The 19,083-nt window shown below is 37.8% G+C and overlaps 1 protein-coding gene across 1 annotated transcript; it reads left to right on the top strand.

Annotated features, from left to right (window-relative positions):
• The first annotated feature begins 1,754 nt into the window (after positions 1 to 1,754).
• Positions 1,755 to 2,219, top strand: LOC138341948 (uncharacterized). The gene has a single exon (XM_069294133.1). The coding sequence runs from the start codon at positions 1,755 to 1,757 to the stop codon at positions 2,217 to 2,219; it is 465 nt and encodes a 154-aa protein (XP_069150234.1).
• Positions 2,220 to 19,083: the final 16,864 nt, after the last annotated feature.

Raw genomic sequence — 19,083 nt, 5'->3', positions numbered from 1 at the left:
TGTAGCCCTAATGGACCTTCTTTGGTAGGGTAAATGTGATCGGGTTATGAACTTGTTATGGAACCCTTTTATGTTAACCTAATGTATGAATTACTCTATGATAAAAAAGCTAGCACCGAGTGAGTATGGTAAGGAAAAGTAGTTCTAGTTAAGTATGAGAATAGAATACAAATAAGCCCTACAAATTCCTTAACCATGTGCCTACATGGGACGTGTCCAAGTTCTACCATAGGCAAGTAGAACAACCTCATCGGAGTAGGATAGAACTCCGGATTCTATGTCTTGCTATTATGGTCTATGTCGGTTATTGCCTATTCTCATCATGTGGAATACCTATTATCATTGGTGAAGTTTTTGAGGTTTAGGTGGTGGTATGTGACGCTATCTAGACATTGCACAATAAGCTTTGAAGGTGTTATGTGGAGTTCTTAGGTCTTGTCTAATTATTTGAATATCCTTTATCTGATGTATGAGTCTTAATGAACTAATGAACCAATGAGTTATGTTATGAATTATGTAAATAAATGAGTACCTAATCTAAAGTGACTTAAGCATTCCTTAGCTAAAGATTGAAGAGGGCATAAAGGATGATCTCTTCATGTCTTATATTTGGAAGTCTTGAGGATGACTCTAGTTAGGGAAGTTGGTTGATTTTGTTGACATGATCTAAGACTTAGGTAGTCCTAAGGACTATTTAGGTAATCTTGAAGAGGTCACTATGGATGTTACTCTAATAATGTGCTAATTGGTTTAATTTTTCCTAACGTGTTCTTAAGTTATTAAATGTTGTCCTTATGATTATAATATGATTTTTAATGAAAAGATGCATATTTCCAATAAATGTCCGTTTTCATGATTTTTATGCAGAATGGCATACATAGTACATGTGGTTGTACTAATTCCATGCTTTTATCTATTTATATAGTTCTTGGTAGGTGAGTAGCTTTGAGAAGTGAATACTTGGACTTAGAAAATTGTTCAAGAGAAGTTGAAGTATGTCCTAACTTGACTCAAGGGCATATATATCTTTTATGTTTTCATTCAAAGTATTGTAACAGACTAAGTATTTTATATTCGTATTTTAAAGTATGGGTCGTGTACCAAGTATTCTTGTGTCTTAAGATGATGAGACTCAGACTTAGTATTTCCTATTACTTTTATATGAAAGGGATTTTGAAGACTATATTATGTTTTGTGAAAGGTTTTTACTCCGCACTACTTTGCACTATATTTATGTGATGAATGATATGAAAGGGCTTGTATAAGACCTCCAAGAGGTTGAGTACGCCGGTTACAATTCGAGATTGTACCTTAACTTCTAGGGTGTGGTCTTTGGATGTGCCAAGCTTGGTATCAGGGCATAGGTTGTGGAAATAGTATTAGGAATCTAAAAGTCTCATCAAGTCACGTCTAGTAGAGTCTTGACCATCGGTTTTAGTCGCGACATATCTACGGGCGAGAGGCTATAGGACAATAGAGTTTCCCTTCTTTTCTACTTTTATGTCGTGTGGTAGAGTAAATGTTATGAGTATCCTTCTTAATGTGTTTCCTTGTGTTTTCTAGGAGATGAATACTAGAAGGATGGCCTTTATAAGGTTGGAAAAGGATAGGGTGAATGAGGAGATTCCTCCTTAAGTTGAGCAAGTTGAGCAAGTTCCTCAAGATGGTAAAGGAGTCCAAGGTTCCCAAGCTGGGAAAGTTCCTCCCAAGATGATCTTATTCCTAAAGTGGAAGGAGGTATTGAGGTTTTGGAGATGTCTAATAGGGATATGAGAGAGGCATTTATTGCTATAGCCGGAGCCATGCCTATGCAATCTAATTTGAAAATGATGCCTAGGCTTGAGGAGAGAACTATGACCTCTAGGTTAAGAGATTTTGTGAGGATGAATCCTACTATCTTTCTTGGCTTTAAGGAAAATGAGGATACCCAAGATTTTCTTGATGGAGTGTACAAGGTGTTGAGTGTTATGGGTGTTACGTCTAGGGAGAAGGTGGAGTTGTCTTCGTACCAATTGAGGTATTTTTCTCAAATATGGTACACTCAATGGAAGGATAATAGGACGGAAAAATCAGGTCCTAATGAGTGGGAAGTATTTAAGGAAGCTTTTCTTGGTATGTACTTTCTCCGAGAGAGGAGAGAAATTAAGATGGAAAAGTTTATCAATCTCAAACAAGGAAATATGAGTGTTGAGGAGTACTCTTTGAAATTCTCAACATAGTCTAGGTATGCCCCTTCTCTTGTGTCAAATCCAAGAGATGAAATGAGTCATTTTGTGACGGAGTTAGCTGACTTAGTGGTGAAATAATGTCGTACCTCTATGTTTCATGATGATATGACCCTAGCTAGACTCATGGTGTATGCACAATCAACTGAAGAGTCTAAACTTAGGAGGATAGCTAGAAGTTTGAAAAGGAGTGGTGCTAATGATCAAGAGCAAGCTAGGTTTAAGAAGAGGGTTCAATCTCAAGGAGAATCTAGGAGTGCTAAGTTCAAGGTTAAGAAAGGAGGTGGTTCCAAAGATGGCAAGCCTACTTGTGCAAATTGTGGCAAGAAACATTATGGTGAGTATCTTTTGGGTACCGGGATTAACTATGGTTGTGGTAAGGAAGGACACACAGTGAGAGATTGTCCTATGATTGCTACAAGAGGTAGAGAGGGTAAGCAAGTTGCTCCTAGTGTTCCAAAGTATGATGCTCCAACAAAAAGGCATTTCTATGCACTCCGTTCTAGAGTGGAGAAGCCGGATAAGAAAGAGAGTGATGATGATGTTGGTAAGTTCTCTTTCTTTTGTTTTGATATGAGTTCCTTCTTAGTGGGGGAGTATGGTTTGTAGATGGGATAGAAGTCCTTGAATTTGTTGCTTGTGCATTATGTTAAGGAGTTTTGTTGGAATTGAATTTATTATAGTGTATAGTCAGTGTGTAAAGTTTCGTAAAGTTTGGAGGTCAAACGTCTAAGAACATCCATGATGTTCGAAAGATGTGCCTTGAAGTGACCTTGTGCGTCTAGGCGTGTTTCATCGAGTTTATGTGTTCGTTTTTGATGAAATTTATGGGAGAGATGCTAAACTCATATATTATCGTATTTGGGTTGGAAATGACTAGGAAAATTATCCCCAAGGACCATTCAAGGATCCTTGAGAAAGGACCCAAACCTTTTGTCAAGACTGTCCCACGCAGGCCCCAAACGATAGAGAAATCGATGGCTCGTAGGCCTGTTGACACCCCGTCAATGGGTGTCGTCGATATTTACTTGTCCTGGGGGAAGTAAGAGAGGCTTGGCAAGTCTCTGTACCCACGACGGTTGTCAGCATGGCTCGTCTATGGAGTGACGCCTCGTCGAGGGTAATCGGCAATGGTAGCTGTTTTTATGCGCAGGCTGCTGCCAAGTTAGGGGTGAAAATGTAAATTCACCCCACTTATAAATGGATGTATTGGTGTTTTATAAAGGGTATATTAGGTATTTTAAACAAATATATAAGTGTTTAACACTTCAGAATATTTCATTCACCCAAATCAAAACCCCATAATCTCTTAGAATTCTCTCAAAGTCTCCATTGAAGTCCAAATCAAGGAAAAGCTTGGAGGTGACGTTTGAGTGGAAATTCTTCATCAAAGTGAATAATTATCATCCTTGAGGAATGGATTTTGATCCTTGAAACTAGTTTCATCAAGGAGACCAACTCTCAAGATGTTTTCAAAAGTTGATTGTCCAATTTCATGATTCTACCATGGGTTCTTGCAAAAATGATTTCTAAACATTGAATTATGATCTAATTTATATTGTATTATGATTTCAATCTAAATTACTATGAACCCATGAATTGTATGAACCCTAGATTTTGACTAAGTTTTTGGTTACTTGATATTGATCTAATGTTGATGAATTCTTATACAGTTTTATGTGGGTTATTCATTGATGTAATAATTGTAGTAAATTGATATATAGGTTGTATTATATTGATGAATTTACATTTAATTGACCTATTTCATTGATTATTGTAGTTTTTATGTTGAATTGTTGGTTATGGCGTTAGGTAAGGGTCTTGTGTTATCGAATTGAGTAAGTTGACTTTGAATTGAAGTGCTGAGGATGATGTGGGGGTATGATTCCCTATTTCACTTATTTTAGATGTTGTTTATACTTGAATTCTATTGTGATTGGTATGGTCCACATATAGTGGCGGCTTTATGTGCGTTACTTGCAATTGATGCGGTCTTGTCGGCGTTACACATGCAATATGATGATCTTGTCCTTGTCTACAACTACTTGAAGCAATATGACTAATTGTGTAGTTTGATTATGTGAATAATGACAATATCTATCTACATGTGAAGTCATATATATATTCTTCTATTCATGTTGTCTTAGGTGATCATGTTAGACTATGACTTTGACATTATGAGTAAAGTGTTAGGGTTGAGTCTTGGTTATTCCTACTTGGCTATATTAGTCTATGTGGAGTATATGGATAATGTTATGATAGTATATAGGATTACTTTAAGATGTTAGGTTGTTTCCTATGTAATTGTAGAATGAGTTGCATTATGAGTTAATAGTGAAGTGTGTGGTGTCTTGTCTTTGTTTACTTGTGTCCGTTGCTTGATATATATGGTTATGAATATGTGAAGTCTTGATTTAAGGGGATAGAACTCTTAGTCTTGAATGTATGAATGATATGTGACCTTAAATCATATTATGAGAGTCTTTTATGTGAAAAAAACATGACTTAATGGTATGGTTAAGATTTTTGAAGTTGTAAGCCATATTTGTATCCTTCAAAGTAAAGTAAAAATGTACTTAATGTTAATTTAGTCTTAGGATAGCTTTAAGTCGGAAAATTAAATTCTAGGAGATGTCCAAAGCAAAAGGGAAGAACTTCACTGTGATAATGAATTGATTCACTATACAGTGAATTGAGTTCACTGTAAAGTGACTCCAAAAATGTGCTAATTGGTTTAATTGTTTCCTTATGTGTTCTTAAGTTGTTACATGTTGTTCTTATGATTATAATATGATTTATAAATTAAAAGATGCATATTTCTAATAAATGTCCATTTTCATGATTTTTATGCATAATGTCATACTTAGTACATGTGGTTGTACTAATTCCATGCTTTTATCTATCTATATAGTTCTTGGTAGGTGAGGAGCTTTGAGAAGTGAAGTTGGACTTAGAAGATCGTTCAAGACAAGTTGAAGTATGTCCTCACTTGAATCGAGGGCATATATGTCTTTTATATTTTCATTTAAAGTATTGTAATAGACTAAGTATTTTTATATTTGTATTATGAATTATGGACCGTGTCCCAAGTATTCTTGTGTCTTAAGATGATGAGATTGAGACATAATATTTCCTATTACTTAAATATGAAAGAGATTTTGAAGACTATATTATGTTTTGTGAAAGTTTTGATTTCACATTACTTTTCACTATGTTTAAGCGATAAATGATATGAAAGGGCTTGTATAAGACCTCCGAGAGGTCGAGTACGCCGGTTACAGTCTGAGATTGTACCCTAACTTCTAGGGTGTGGTCTTGGGATGTGACAGGTCACATCCCTTACATTGAATTGAAACTTATAGTCTAATAGTAAATCTTTATAAAATAAAACTAGACATAAAATCCATATCCTCGAACATATGAGGGCATACCAATTTTGAGAGAAATCTTCTTTCCAAGCTTCAACTCTAGGAATCCTCACTTGTCACCACCTACACTTATAGACATAGAGAAACATATGAAATTCTCACAATTGATGCATTAAGAATGGTGAACATGCAAGAAAACCATGCAAAAAGGGACACTTTAATTGAAATATGATTTTCATGCTATTATGAAGAAAAAAAGAATATCAGAACACAACTATATCTACCAACACAAGATACAACATCATTCTATAACGGCTCTTCTTAGTCCATTATCATCATATATCAACAATTAGAGAAGAAGTACTTTCAATCATTACATGATAGCATCCATATAAGACTATATAGACATCACATGAGTACCTTCACATTAGACCTTCACATATACCATATCATCCTTCACTTTTTGCACCCATATTAGCCATAACACGATAATACTATAATTCACATATTTTTGTTGATAAGTTCATGATCATAACATTATAACAATAAAACACCACCATAAGTGCACCATAACAATCAATAGCAATTCGATATCAATCCCACACATTAATAGAACTTTCCTGTTACAATATCCATATGATTCGTGGTTGTACAAATGCTAGTTGACAACAATTGGCCAGTTTCCAATAGTTGACCGGTTGATCCATAAAAGCGGTAAGAGATGATATTTACAAGGACGAGAAGCGGTATCGAACTACTTTATTTCTATCCTAATTGATCCTGATTCGACATTAGAAGTATAGGAAACCAATTCATCCATATCAATTATTCAATTAAACCCAAGATGGATATCAATATTATAAACAACTATGAGCAAGGTTGGGGCTGAGTTACAGTCCAAGTAACGCCTATCTCAGGATGGTCAATGAACCAATGACTCTCGTGTGTGGGGTAGATCATGGAGTAAACATCATGCTAGGTTAATGGAAAGGTAAAACTAGATTTACTATCGCTCTCTTAGACCTCTTTGATATAATTCTTGGGCAAGAGTTCTTCAAAAAATATATGTGACACCATGAAAAATAACTGGGGTGAAGCTAGAGACGAAAATGTTTGTTATTAGGGTATAAGGTTATAAATTGGTTTATAATGTGGTATTGAGGCAGTGTATAGAGATTAAGGTGCATTGAAAGTGAAACATCAAGGGACGACCAAGACATTCGACGACTAGTCACCTATGTGCCTCATGTGTTGTAATGTGCCTATATGTGTGATTCATGAGTTAATGAGGACCTTATATGAGTTATTAAAGTTTTTTTAGGCAGTTTGTCAATTTTCATGAAGTTTGGAGGTTAAATGTCCAAGAACGTCCATGACGTTCGAAAGGTTTGCCTTGAAACTAACGACCTTGTGTGTCTTAGTATGTTTCATCGAGTTTTATGTTTTTGTTTTGGATGAAATTAATATGGTAGGTCCTAAAATTGTGTAAGAACATATTAGGGTTGGAAAAGTCCTGCCAAAAGTCCCCAAGGAACAACCAAGGATCTTTCCTAGAGCCAAAGGCTGTCTAGGCCAGTCCCTAACGATGGAGGCAAATGATGGCTCGTTGGCCAGTTGACTCCCCGTTGATTTGATTCATGGACAATACATAGCCTAGGTATATCAATCTCCCAATCTCCAGCCTCTGAACTAAACAACGATCACACAAGATGGTGCATTTGTGGAAAAATGGTCTGTCGATGGCCAATCGTTGGTGAGGTATGCAAGTGCGCAAGTTCACTATAAGTTGCAAGGATGAATTGGTAAATTAACCCAACGTCCAAATAATATTTTGGGAGGTTACTTAGGGGTATTTTAGGTACTTTAAGTGGATATATAAGTCCTAAATACCTAGATGAATTCATTCTTCCAAACCAAAACCCCAAAACCTCTAAGAAATTCTCTAGAATTCCATTGAAGCCAAAACTCAATGAAGATCTTGGATTGGATATTTAAGTGTTTATTCTTCATCAAATTTGTGTATTAACATCATTGAGGTATGGTTTTTGATCCTTGAAACTTTATACATCAAGGAGCCCAAAATTCAAAGAGTTCTCTAAAGTTTTCTAAAGATGAACTTGTCTAATTTTATGATCTATCCATGGGTTCTTGAATTAAAGGTTTTGAATAATTATATATTGATTATATTGATGTTAATTAGATGATTTTAACTCAATTGACCTATGAAACCATGTAATTGATGAACTCTTGTTTTTACTACTTTATGGTTGACTTGATATTGAATTAATGCCTATGAATTCTAGTGTAGTTTTCTATGGGCTATTAAATGATGTAATAATTGTATTCAATTGATATATAGGTTGTATTATATTGATAAATCTATATTGTATTGACTTAGATTCATTGAGTATTATAGTTTTTGTATTGAATTGATGTTCATATCCATGGGTAAGGGTTTATTGGTATTGAATTGGATGGTTTAGCTATGGATTGAAGTGGTGAGAATGGATTAGTGGTACACTGCCTAATTCTCCTTATTTTATGTAATGTAACTTTTAAATTATTTTGTGAATGGTATGGTCCACTCATGGTGGCAGTGCTATGTGAAAAATGTGGCCTTTGTCGGCATTACATTATGTATTATGATGATCATCGACTTGTGTGAAAATTACTTGATATTATAATGCTTTGTGTAGTGAATTATGTGAAGTATGATCATATCTATGTACATGTGAGTAATGTGAAAGTATGTGTCACGACCCAACCCGATAGGCCGTGATTAGTGCCCGTTTTGGACACCCACATACAAACCTGCTAAGTATGACCAACTGAAACTAAGACAATATGGAATTTAATCAAATCAAGCCAACCCCAACGTCATATATATATATATAAGAGGACCTGTCTCATAAGGAGTCATAACCATTCAACCATAACAGCATACGCGAGCCGACAAGGCCGCCACTATTCAAAGCATAATGATGTACGCAGCCGACAAGGCTGCCCCTGTACAAGCGGACATCCCAAACAAACCATGTCTAGACCATTATCCAAAATATATATATACAACCCACATAATGTCCACAGACCTCTAAGAGTACATTAGTGAAACTCGACGGGACAGGGCCCCGCCATACCCATAGACGAGCAAAAGACTACACAAAAGTTATGTACCAAAACGACTGGGCTCCGGAACAGTGGAGCTCTCCCAATCAGCAGAGTAGATATCCTAGGCGGGAGGATCACCGAACTGCGCGTCTACACCTGCGGGCATGAAACGCAGCCCCCCGAGGAAAGGGGGGTCAGTACGGACAATGTACTGAGTATGTAAAGCATAAGGTAAAGATGACAGGATACCAATGTGGCAAGTCGAAACAAAATATCGCTACACATATACTTTTTAAGTGAAAATCATGCATATATTTAACATTTAAGGTGCCCAGCTTCCCTAGTAAGGGGCTCGGCAAAATAATCATCACGTCATCTCCGTCATCATCATCATCATAACCATCCTCATCACCAATCATATATATAATATACATACCCGGCCCTCTAGTGAGGAACTCGGTGACATATGCAAGAAACTCCGCACGAACATTACCCGGCCCGGGACTCGGTGAAATGATAAATGACTCTATGCATGAGCAGAATATTATGAGCAACCATATGCAATTAAAATCATTTCTTATAACTCAATAGAACAATCAACGTGAACCAGCAAGGAGTATTACCAAAGATTAATGTTTTATCAAGATTATGAACCTTTAATACAATATGAAAACGTAAAATTTCAATGACTCTAAGAAGCATTACCATAGATATTAGAGATCATCATAGCCTTAGACATAACCGATATATAGAGGAATAATTGTGGAAGCAAGAATATACATCACCTAGACGCTTTAGAGGTAAGTATCAAATCTGTCCGTTATTCGCTTATTTTTAAAAGTCATGCCAAGCAAAGAAAGAAGGGACAGCGTTACATACCGTATAATTGAGCCGCACGTCCAATATTTACTGCTCAAGCTATTAATCTATAACAAGCAACAATCGTGCCGCAATTAGATAAACATCGTGCTTTACTTTCTTGTAAGCTAGCTAATAATCTAACGAAAATTCGGCAGCACCTCCCCTATTTTCCTTACTTCGTCCCAATCTGACAACAATCCAAATTATCCACAGCAATACCAATAACACATATAACCCAAAGAATCATATAAACAGCCCAAGCACCAACATGACACCACTAATAATCCGATTATGGTTTCCATTCATACTTAGCACATTCAATAACTAAAACAAACTTCCTAAGCTATTGGTCACGCCCCCTTCTTAAAATTAATGGATAATTAACAAGGGTATTCTAAAGAATTAACACACCAAACAAGGACATTACTAACCAAATTATTTGCAGCTGCTGGCCAAGAGTTGCAGGGTTGGTTTCTCCATTTCCATGGCTGCCTAAGACAAGTGGTGAAGAAGAAGATGATATGCAGCAATGCATTTCACCACTTTATATAGCATGGAGTGGATTTCTCCACCTCATTTAATAGTATGAAGTGGAGGCAGCCCCCCTCTACACCTGTCCACTAAGGCCAGCCCACAATCTGATCCCTTTTTAATTTTTGCCTTGAGTGGTGGGGCCCATTGAATTAAATCAATCCAAATTAGCCACTAATTAATCCCTCACTTAAAGTTAATGGCACTTACATTAACCAACTCATACTTAATATCACATTTGGAAATAACATCCTTGCCTAATATTTCTTTACGTCTTCTAGATCACGATGCGCACTACGTATAAAAAAATACGAGGCATAACATCCTTCCCCCCTTAGGAACATTCGTCCTCGAATGTTAAGTTAGCGTCTTGCAAAAACAAATTCCAGCGAGGTCTCTCTAAAAGTTATACCTATCAACCTGCATTCCGTAACTTACAGATGCCTCACAGCTACATAATCTCATTATCTATCAATATAGTCAAGCTAGGAATTGAATTACCTGCAGGTACGGGGAACAAGTAATGATACTTATTTTTCATTTCGTCTTCCGCTTCCCAAGTCATCTCCTCCCTATTGTTATTTTGCCACAACACTTTGACGGAAGCCACATCCTTAGTACGTAACCTTCTAACCTGACGATCAAGTATAGCCACGGGTTTCTCCTCATATGACAACTCCTCTGTTACCTGAATATCATCTACAAGGAATACTCTAGAAGGATCACCAATACATTTACGTAGCATCGATACATGGAAGACTGGATGTACCGCCTCCAAATCAGATGGTAGATCCAACTCATAGGCAACCTTGCCTATCCTACGAACAATCTGATAAGGCCCAATGTATCTCGGACTGAGCTTCCCCTTCCTGCCGAATCTCATCACACCCCTCATGGGTGATACCTTCAGGAATACCCAGTCACCAATCTGAAACTCCAAATCTCGACGCCGATTATCTGCATATGACTTCTGTCGACTCTAGGCTGCTAATAATCTTTCTTGAATAAGCTTCACCTTGTCAACAGCTTGCTGAATCACATCCGGGCCTATTAACTTAGTCTCGCCAACATCAAACCAACCAATAGGTGATCTGCACTTCCTCCCATATAAGGCCTCGTACGGTGCCATCTGGATACTAGAATGGTAGCTATTATTATAGGCAAACTCAATGAGCGGCAAGTGGTCATCCCAGCTGCCTTTGAAGTCAATAATACAGGACCGCAACATATCTTCTAGTGTCTGAATAGTACGCTCAGCCTGCCCATCAGTCTGAGGGTGAAATGCTGTGCTAAGGTTCACCTGTGTCCCCAATCCCTTCTGAAACGATCTCCAAAAGTTGGCTGTAAATTGAGCTCCTCTGTCTGATATAATGGACGTGGGAACCCCATGAAGTCTCACTATCTCCCTGACATATAACCTCGCATAATCTTCAGCCAAATAAGTAGTCCTGACTGGAAGAAAATGGGCCGATTTCGTCAGCCTATCTACAATAACCCATATAGAGTCATACTTCCGTTGAGTGCGAGGTAAGCCTGTAATGAAGTCCATATTAATCATCTCCCATTTCCAAGTCGGGATCTCTATCTCCTGTAATAATCCACCAGGCTTTTGATGTTCGATCTTGACTTGTTGACAATTTGGGCACTGAGCAACAAACTCTGCTATGTCCTTTTTCATGCCATCCCACCAATATATGCATCTGAGGTCATGATACATTTTTGTTGACCCTGGGTGAATAGAATAACAGGCAGAGTGTGCCTCTCCCATAACTTGCCGTCGTAGCCCCGCAGTATCGGGTACACACAATCTGCCTTCATATCGTAACACTCCATCAGGTGTAACCTTAAATGGGGTCTTTTCCTTTTGAAGAGCTGCATCTCTATACTGTGCCAGAATAGGGTCCTTGTATTGGTGTCTCTTTACCTCATCTATGATTGAGGACTCAGCAACCTCTCGAATAGAAACTCCACTATCTTCCGAATTAGCTAGACGGACTCCAAGGCTGGATAGCCGCTGAATCTCCTGAACCATATCCCTCCTTTCTGGTTGTACATCTGTCAAGCTACCCATGGACTTACGGCTAAGAGCATCTGCTACAACATTCGCTTTCCCTGGATGATATAAAATATCAACATCATAATCCTTTAGCAACTCTAACCACCGCCTCTGTCGTAAGTTCAGCTCCTTCTGTTTAAAGATATATTGGAGACTCTTATGATCTGTATAGATGTCCACATGGACACCATATAAATAATGTCTCCATATCTTCAAGGCATGAACCACGACCGCTAACTCCAGATCGTGAGTAGGATAGTTCTTTTCATGCTTCCTAAGTTGTCGGGAGGCATAGGCTATAACTTTGCCATGCTGCATCAATACACATCCTAGCCCAACACCCGAAGCATCACAATAAATAACATAGCCGTCTGGTCCCTCTGGAAGAGTTAGGACTGGAGCTGTAGTCAATTTGTCTTTCAATAGCTGGAAGCTTTGCTCACAAGCATCTGTCCACTGGAACTTGGCTGCCTTTTGAGTTAGCCTTGTCAAAGGCACTGAAATTGAGGCAAACTTTTCTACGAATCTCCTGTAATATCCTGCTAACCCCAAAAAGCTGCGTACCTCAGTAGGTGTCGTAGGTCTGGGCCAAGTCTTTACTGCCTCAATCTTCTGCGTATCTACCCGAATACCATCAGCTCCAATAATATGCCCCAAGAATGCCACTGAAGTCAACCAGAACTCGCACTTAGAAAATTTAGCATACAACTTCTGGTGCTGAAGCACCCTAAGTACCGTCCTTAAATGATCTGCATGCTCCTCTTCTGAACGTGAATAGACCAGAATATCGTCTATAAATACAATAACAAACATATCAAGGAATGGTTTAAATACTCGATTCATTAAATCCATGAATACCGCTGGAGCATTAGTCAGCCCAAAAAACAGCACTCTAAACTCATAATGCCCATATCGGGTTCGGAATGCTGTCTTTGGAATATCTGCCTCCCTTACCCGCACCTGATGATAACCTGACCGCAAGTCTATCTTTGAAAAACACTTTGCACCCTGCAACTGGTCAAATAGATCGTCAATCCTTGGGAGGGGATACCTGTTCTTTATTGTTACTTTGTTCAACTGCCTATAATCAATGCACATCCGCAGCGACCCATCCTTCTTCCTCACAAACAGTACTGGTGCTCCCCAAGGTGACGTACTAGGCCTGATGAAGCCCTTTTCTAGCAAATCCCTCAATTGCTCTTTCAATTCTTTCAACTCAGCAGGTGCCATTCTATAAGGAGGTATAGATATAGGCTGGGTATCTGGCAGTACATCTATAGTAAACTCTATCTCCCGTTCTGGAGGAAGGCCTGGAAGTTCCTCGGGGAATACATCAGGAAATTCATTAACTACCGGGACTGATTGAAGAGTCGGTGCCTCTGCCTTTATGTCATACACCCGAATCAGATGGTAAATATAGCCTTTTCTAACCATCTTCCCGGCCTTGAGGTATGAAATGAACTTACCTTTCGGCGATACTGTACTTCCCTTCCACTCTATAATCGGTTCCCCTGGAAATTGAAATCGAACTATCTTTTCTCTGCAATCAACATTAGCATAACAAGCAGCCAACCAATCCATGCCCATGATAATATCAAACTCAATCATATTTAACTCTATTAGATCTGCTACGGTATGACGACTATATATAGCTACTGAACAATTCCTATATACTCGCGTAGCTATGACAAAATCTCCTACAGGTGTAGCTACCTCAAATGGTTCTATCAACTCAGACTCTATTCCGATCCTACTAGCAACAAAGGGAGATATATATGATAAGGTGGAACCTGGGTCTATCAATGCATACACACTTCGGGAGAATAGTGATAATATACCTGTGATCACATTAGGTGACGCCTCTTGATCTTGCCTATTAGTCAAAGCATATATACGATTTGAGGGACCGCTAGAACTAGAAGCTCCACCACGTCCTCTACCACGGCCTGCTGGTGCCTGAATACCCTGTCCCGTAGGGCGCATAGCCACAGAAGAAGATGAACCAGCAACGGACCCTGTAGGCTGTGCCATACCACCTGCACTACCTCTAATAACTAAAACAAACTTCCTAAGCTACTGGTCACACCCCCTTCTTAAAATTAATGGATAATTAACAAGGGTATTCTAAAGAATTAACACACCAAACAAGGAGATTACTAACCAAATTATTTGCAGCTGCTGGCCAAGAGTTGCAGGGTTGGTTTCTCCATTTCCATGGCTGCCTAAGACAAGTGGTGAAGAAGAAGATGATATGCAGCAATGCATTTCACCACTTTATATAGCATGGAGTAGATTTCTCCACCTCATTTAATAGTATGAAGTGGAGGCAGCCCCCCTCTACACCTGTCCACTAAGGCCAGCCCACAATCTGATCCCTTTTTAATTTTTGCCTTGAGTGGTGGGGCCCATTGGATTAAATCAATCCAAATTAGCCACTAATTAATCCCTCACTTAAAGTTAATGGCACTTACATTAACCAACTCATACTTAATATCACATTTGGAAATAACATCCTTGCCTAATATTTCTTTACGTCTTCTAGATCACGATGCGCACTACGTATAAAAAAAATACGAGGCATAACAGTATGTCTTTCTTGTATTGTTATTAGGTGATCATGTTAGACTATAATTATATCCTTATGTGTGTAGTCTTAGAGTTGATGCATGATTATTCCTACTTGACTATATGAGTCTATTATAGTTATATTGATAATGATATAGTAGTGTATAGAATGACTTATTGATAAGGGTTATTCTTATGTGCTTCCAAAATGATATGCAATATGTGCTAAAGTGAAGTATTGGTGTGTCTTGTGTAGTAGACTTGTGTCCCTTACCTGATAAATGAATGAATGTGAATATGATATGTCTTGACTTTAGGATGCTAAAGCCTCTTAGTCTTGTATGTATGAATGACATGAGACCTTGAATGATGTTAAGAACGTCCTTTATATGAAACCTTAAACCTAGTGGTAAGGTTATGAACCTTGAAGTTGAAAGTTGTCATGGTATCCCTCTTGTATAAATGGACTTAAGGTTGGTTTGCTGGAACGACATCATATCATCCTTAGGAAAGTCAGTAAGCTATCTTCGTCGCCATTGTAAGTCAGCCCTAGGGGACCTCTTTGGTAGGGTAAATGTGTTTGGATTTTTAATTAGATATGGAACCTCTTCATGCGATCCTTTAATGTAATTACTCTATGAGAACAAAGGTTAGCACCAAGTGAGTACGGTAAGGGAATTAGCTCTAGTTAAAGAATGAGGCTACAGGGCAAAGAAACTTTTCATATTCATTAACCATGTGCCTAAATGGGATGTGTAAAAGTCTACCTTTGGAAACTAGAACACCCTCCATTTGAGTAGGTTAAAACTCCGGATTCCATGCTTTGATACCATGGTCTATGTCGAATATTGCCTATTCTTATCATATAGGATACCTACTAGTATTGGAGAAGTTCTATTGTAAGACCCCCAAAATGACTTAGGGTGTCTAGAGACTCACTTGTACCTATAATATGTTTCATTTGTTAATTAAGTGTTTTAAAGTATGCTTGGGTAATTTGAAGTCCTTTGGAAGTCAAACGTCAAGGGACAACCAAGACGTTTGACGACTAGTCACCTAAGGGGCCTTGTGTGTTTTTATATGCTTATGTGTGTGTCATGAGATTATGAGGTCATTAAATGAGTAATAATTATTTTTATAAGCAGTGTATAGAGTTTCATGAAATAATAGGTCAAACGTCCAAGACGTTCGAAAGATAGCCCTTAAGACATGCATGTGTGTATTGAGAGTGCCTTGCATGTTTGGATGCGTTTTATGTGTTCATTTTAGGTTGAACTTGTGTGGAAGGTCTTGAACAGTTAAATGTGTAAAATTACGTTGGAACACCTGGGTACAACTCTTCAAGGGCCCGCAAGAGGCCCTCAAGAAGGACCCTAAGGCTATCGAGACACTGTCTTGGAAGTGTCAATCGACTAAACCTAATGACGCTCCATTTGTTGAAAAATGGCCATTCAATAGTGAAGTAGTCGATGTTCACTCATCCTGGTAAAGGCTTAAGGTTGTTGTCAAGCCTCAGTCCCAAACGACAACCTGTAGTAGAATCAGTCAATGGACCTACTGGGCGTCGTTTGTGCCCATCGATGGTAGCCTGCAATTGCTACCTAGCGACTATTTTATTTAAGGGGTGAATGGGAAATTCACCCCACGTCATAAAACTAACCCTAATAGTTTAATTTGCATATTTTTGGGTGTATTTAAATGATCAAAAACGTGATCAACCCATTCCCAATTTATTCTACACAAATTAGACTTTCCCTCCAAAAATATTCTCTCTAGAACCTCCATTGAAGGTGAAGCTTAAGAACAGCTTGGATTTTTGATTCCCATAGATTCTTCGTCAAGTTTTAGAGGTTTTCTTACATATTAAGGTATGGTGGTCCTTCCTCTCTAGTTAATCATTCACCTAGAGAGTCCTCCTCAAAGTTTTCTAACAAGTTTCATGATCAAATATCTTCTTCTTCAATCTAGTCATGAATTCTTTCTCAAAACGTTTTCAAAGGATTAATCATGATTAATCGATGATTATGTATTGGTTTTAATGTGAATTTCAATCTAATTGAATTGTGAACCCATGTCCCTTCCCAAACTCGATTTAGCCCTTGCATATGCATTGTGATCGTGGCTTGTTATTGGTTAAATTGTGATTCTATTACATTGAATTTCTTATGTCTATTGTTTATTATATATATTGATGGTGAATTTTTGATGAATGATCCATGTGGATCAATGTATGAAGTTTTGAACAAAGCTAGCTTAGATCTCTATGTGTTCACTGTTACATTGCCTTTATAATGTATGGACGTGGAATTAGATTATGTTATGATGATTGTAGGTACTGCCTATATCATGGTTGAATTTTGAGTATAAATATTTTATGGTCAAAGTAAAGAAGGATTAACATGAATTGATCTAGGTTCTTCTAGACTATTGATTGATAATACTATATATGTGTTGTGATCTAGACTTTAGGTTAGATGAATCATGATTTTTTTAAGTAATGATATCTTTATCTACTGCCTAGCATGTACATTGTTGATAAAATATGAGTGATGATCAAGGCGTTAGGGAATTAGTAGTATTGCCTATTTCCTCTACTCTCTATTGAATTGATTGTTTAGTGCCTATGTTGGTATCTTGATCTTGTAGGGAATTGAGTATGATTTCGTTATGTTAAGTGTATATTTAGCTACTTCCCTAGATTTATACTATTGATGAAATATGATTTATGATTCATGCAAGTGAAATTAGTTAATTGTCTATGTCCTTCTACATTCTAGTATGTTGGTGATGTATTGTACTAGTTTGTGACATAGTCTTGTAGTAGCTTATACATGACTTCATATATGATTATTATACTTTAGCTACTGAGTTATACTTTAATTGTTGATGAAGGAATAGTAATGGTCAATGATGACCAAAGGCTAAAGGATTGGTAAGAATTGTTATGCTCTTCTACTTCTTTGCTTTTCTATGTATTGTTCATTGATAAAGCCTTGTATGATATTGTGCGGTATGGTCCACTTATGGTGGTGGTGTTTAGTTTATTGTCATTATATATGTGTTGACCATGGCCTTGAAGGCAAATTGATGAATGTATGAATGTGTGGTTATGATGATCACCTTATGTGTAACTTGTGCCTAGTCTTCTACTCTAGTTGTGAATCTAGGTTATGTTACTATTGTTATGAGCATGAGAATGATTATGTTAGGGTTATGTGTATGTGATGCCATTAATGAAATAATAAGGAATGATGACTACTATCTATGTACCCCTATGTGAATGCATGAATAGCAAAAGTTAGGAGTAATAAGTGTAATATGAAGTTGGCTTGTTTCCTATGCTATTATGTGTTGTGTGGTCTATGCTTGGTTGTGTATTGTGGTCCTAAGAGGGTGTCTTCTTCAATGTGTTGTTGATAGCCATTATGTGATCATGTTGACCAATGCACACACTCTCACTCTATATGCATGCTTACAAGTAGTATAGGTCATGGTGTCTAAATGAAAGGTAGTTCTCATATTCACTAATGTCTACTATTATGCATGCTAACCTTAAGTCCATGAAAGTATGTTATGTATCCCTTAACTAGGATGACTTGATAGGTGTACTAGTATGGGAAAGGGTATGGGACCTTGTATATGCACATGTGTACCTTTGTAAGACCTCGAAAATGGCTTAGGTGAAGCTAGAGCTTAACATGGTTGTGTCTACGTATGTTTCGTCGAGTTTTACGTATTCGTTTTGGATGAAAGTTATGTGGTAGGTCCTATAATCTTATACGAAAATATTTGGGGTGGAAACGTCCGAGTACGACTCCAAGTAGGACCTGCAAGGGGCCCTAAATGAGGACCCCAACATTGGAGTTCACCACTTCCAGGCAATGGTAATCGATGACCCAAACGACGTCCAGCCAACCACGCAACGGCCCGTCGATGGAGTCATTTGTCCTGCAGGTTAGGGACTTGTATGTGCAACCTATGATTACCCATCGACGGGATGTGGGTGAGACCATAGACCGTCGATGGGCTACCTGTTTTCTGCCAGCTTTTTGTTAACTTAAGGGGTGACATTGTAAATTCACCCAAGTCTTATCAAATGTGAGGAAAGTTGTTTTGAGTGTTTATGGGTATTTTAAGAGTATATAAGTTATTAAACTCTCATTATAACCCTAACACCTAAATCAAAACATATTCCCTCCAAAAGTTCCTCCAAAAATCTCCATATGAGTTCAAAGTGAAGATGGAGCTTGAAGATGGGTCTTCAATGGAGTTTCTTACTCAATTAGTTTTGGATTCTTCAAATAAGGTATGGTGGTTTATCATCTAAAGCTTTCTATAACCTTTGAGCCAATTTCAAAGATGATCCTCA

Source organism: Solanum lycopersicum, chromosome 1 (genome assembly GCF_036512215.1).
Source record: "Solanum lycopersicum chromosome 1, SLM_r2.1".
Classification (NCBI taxonomy): Eukaryota; Viridiplantae; Streptophyta; class Magnoliopsida; order Solanales; family Solanaceae; genus Solanum; species Solanum lycopersicum.
This window is presented reverse-complemented; position numbering and strand designations above follow the sequence as displayed.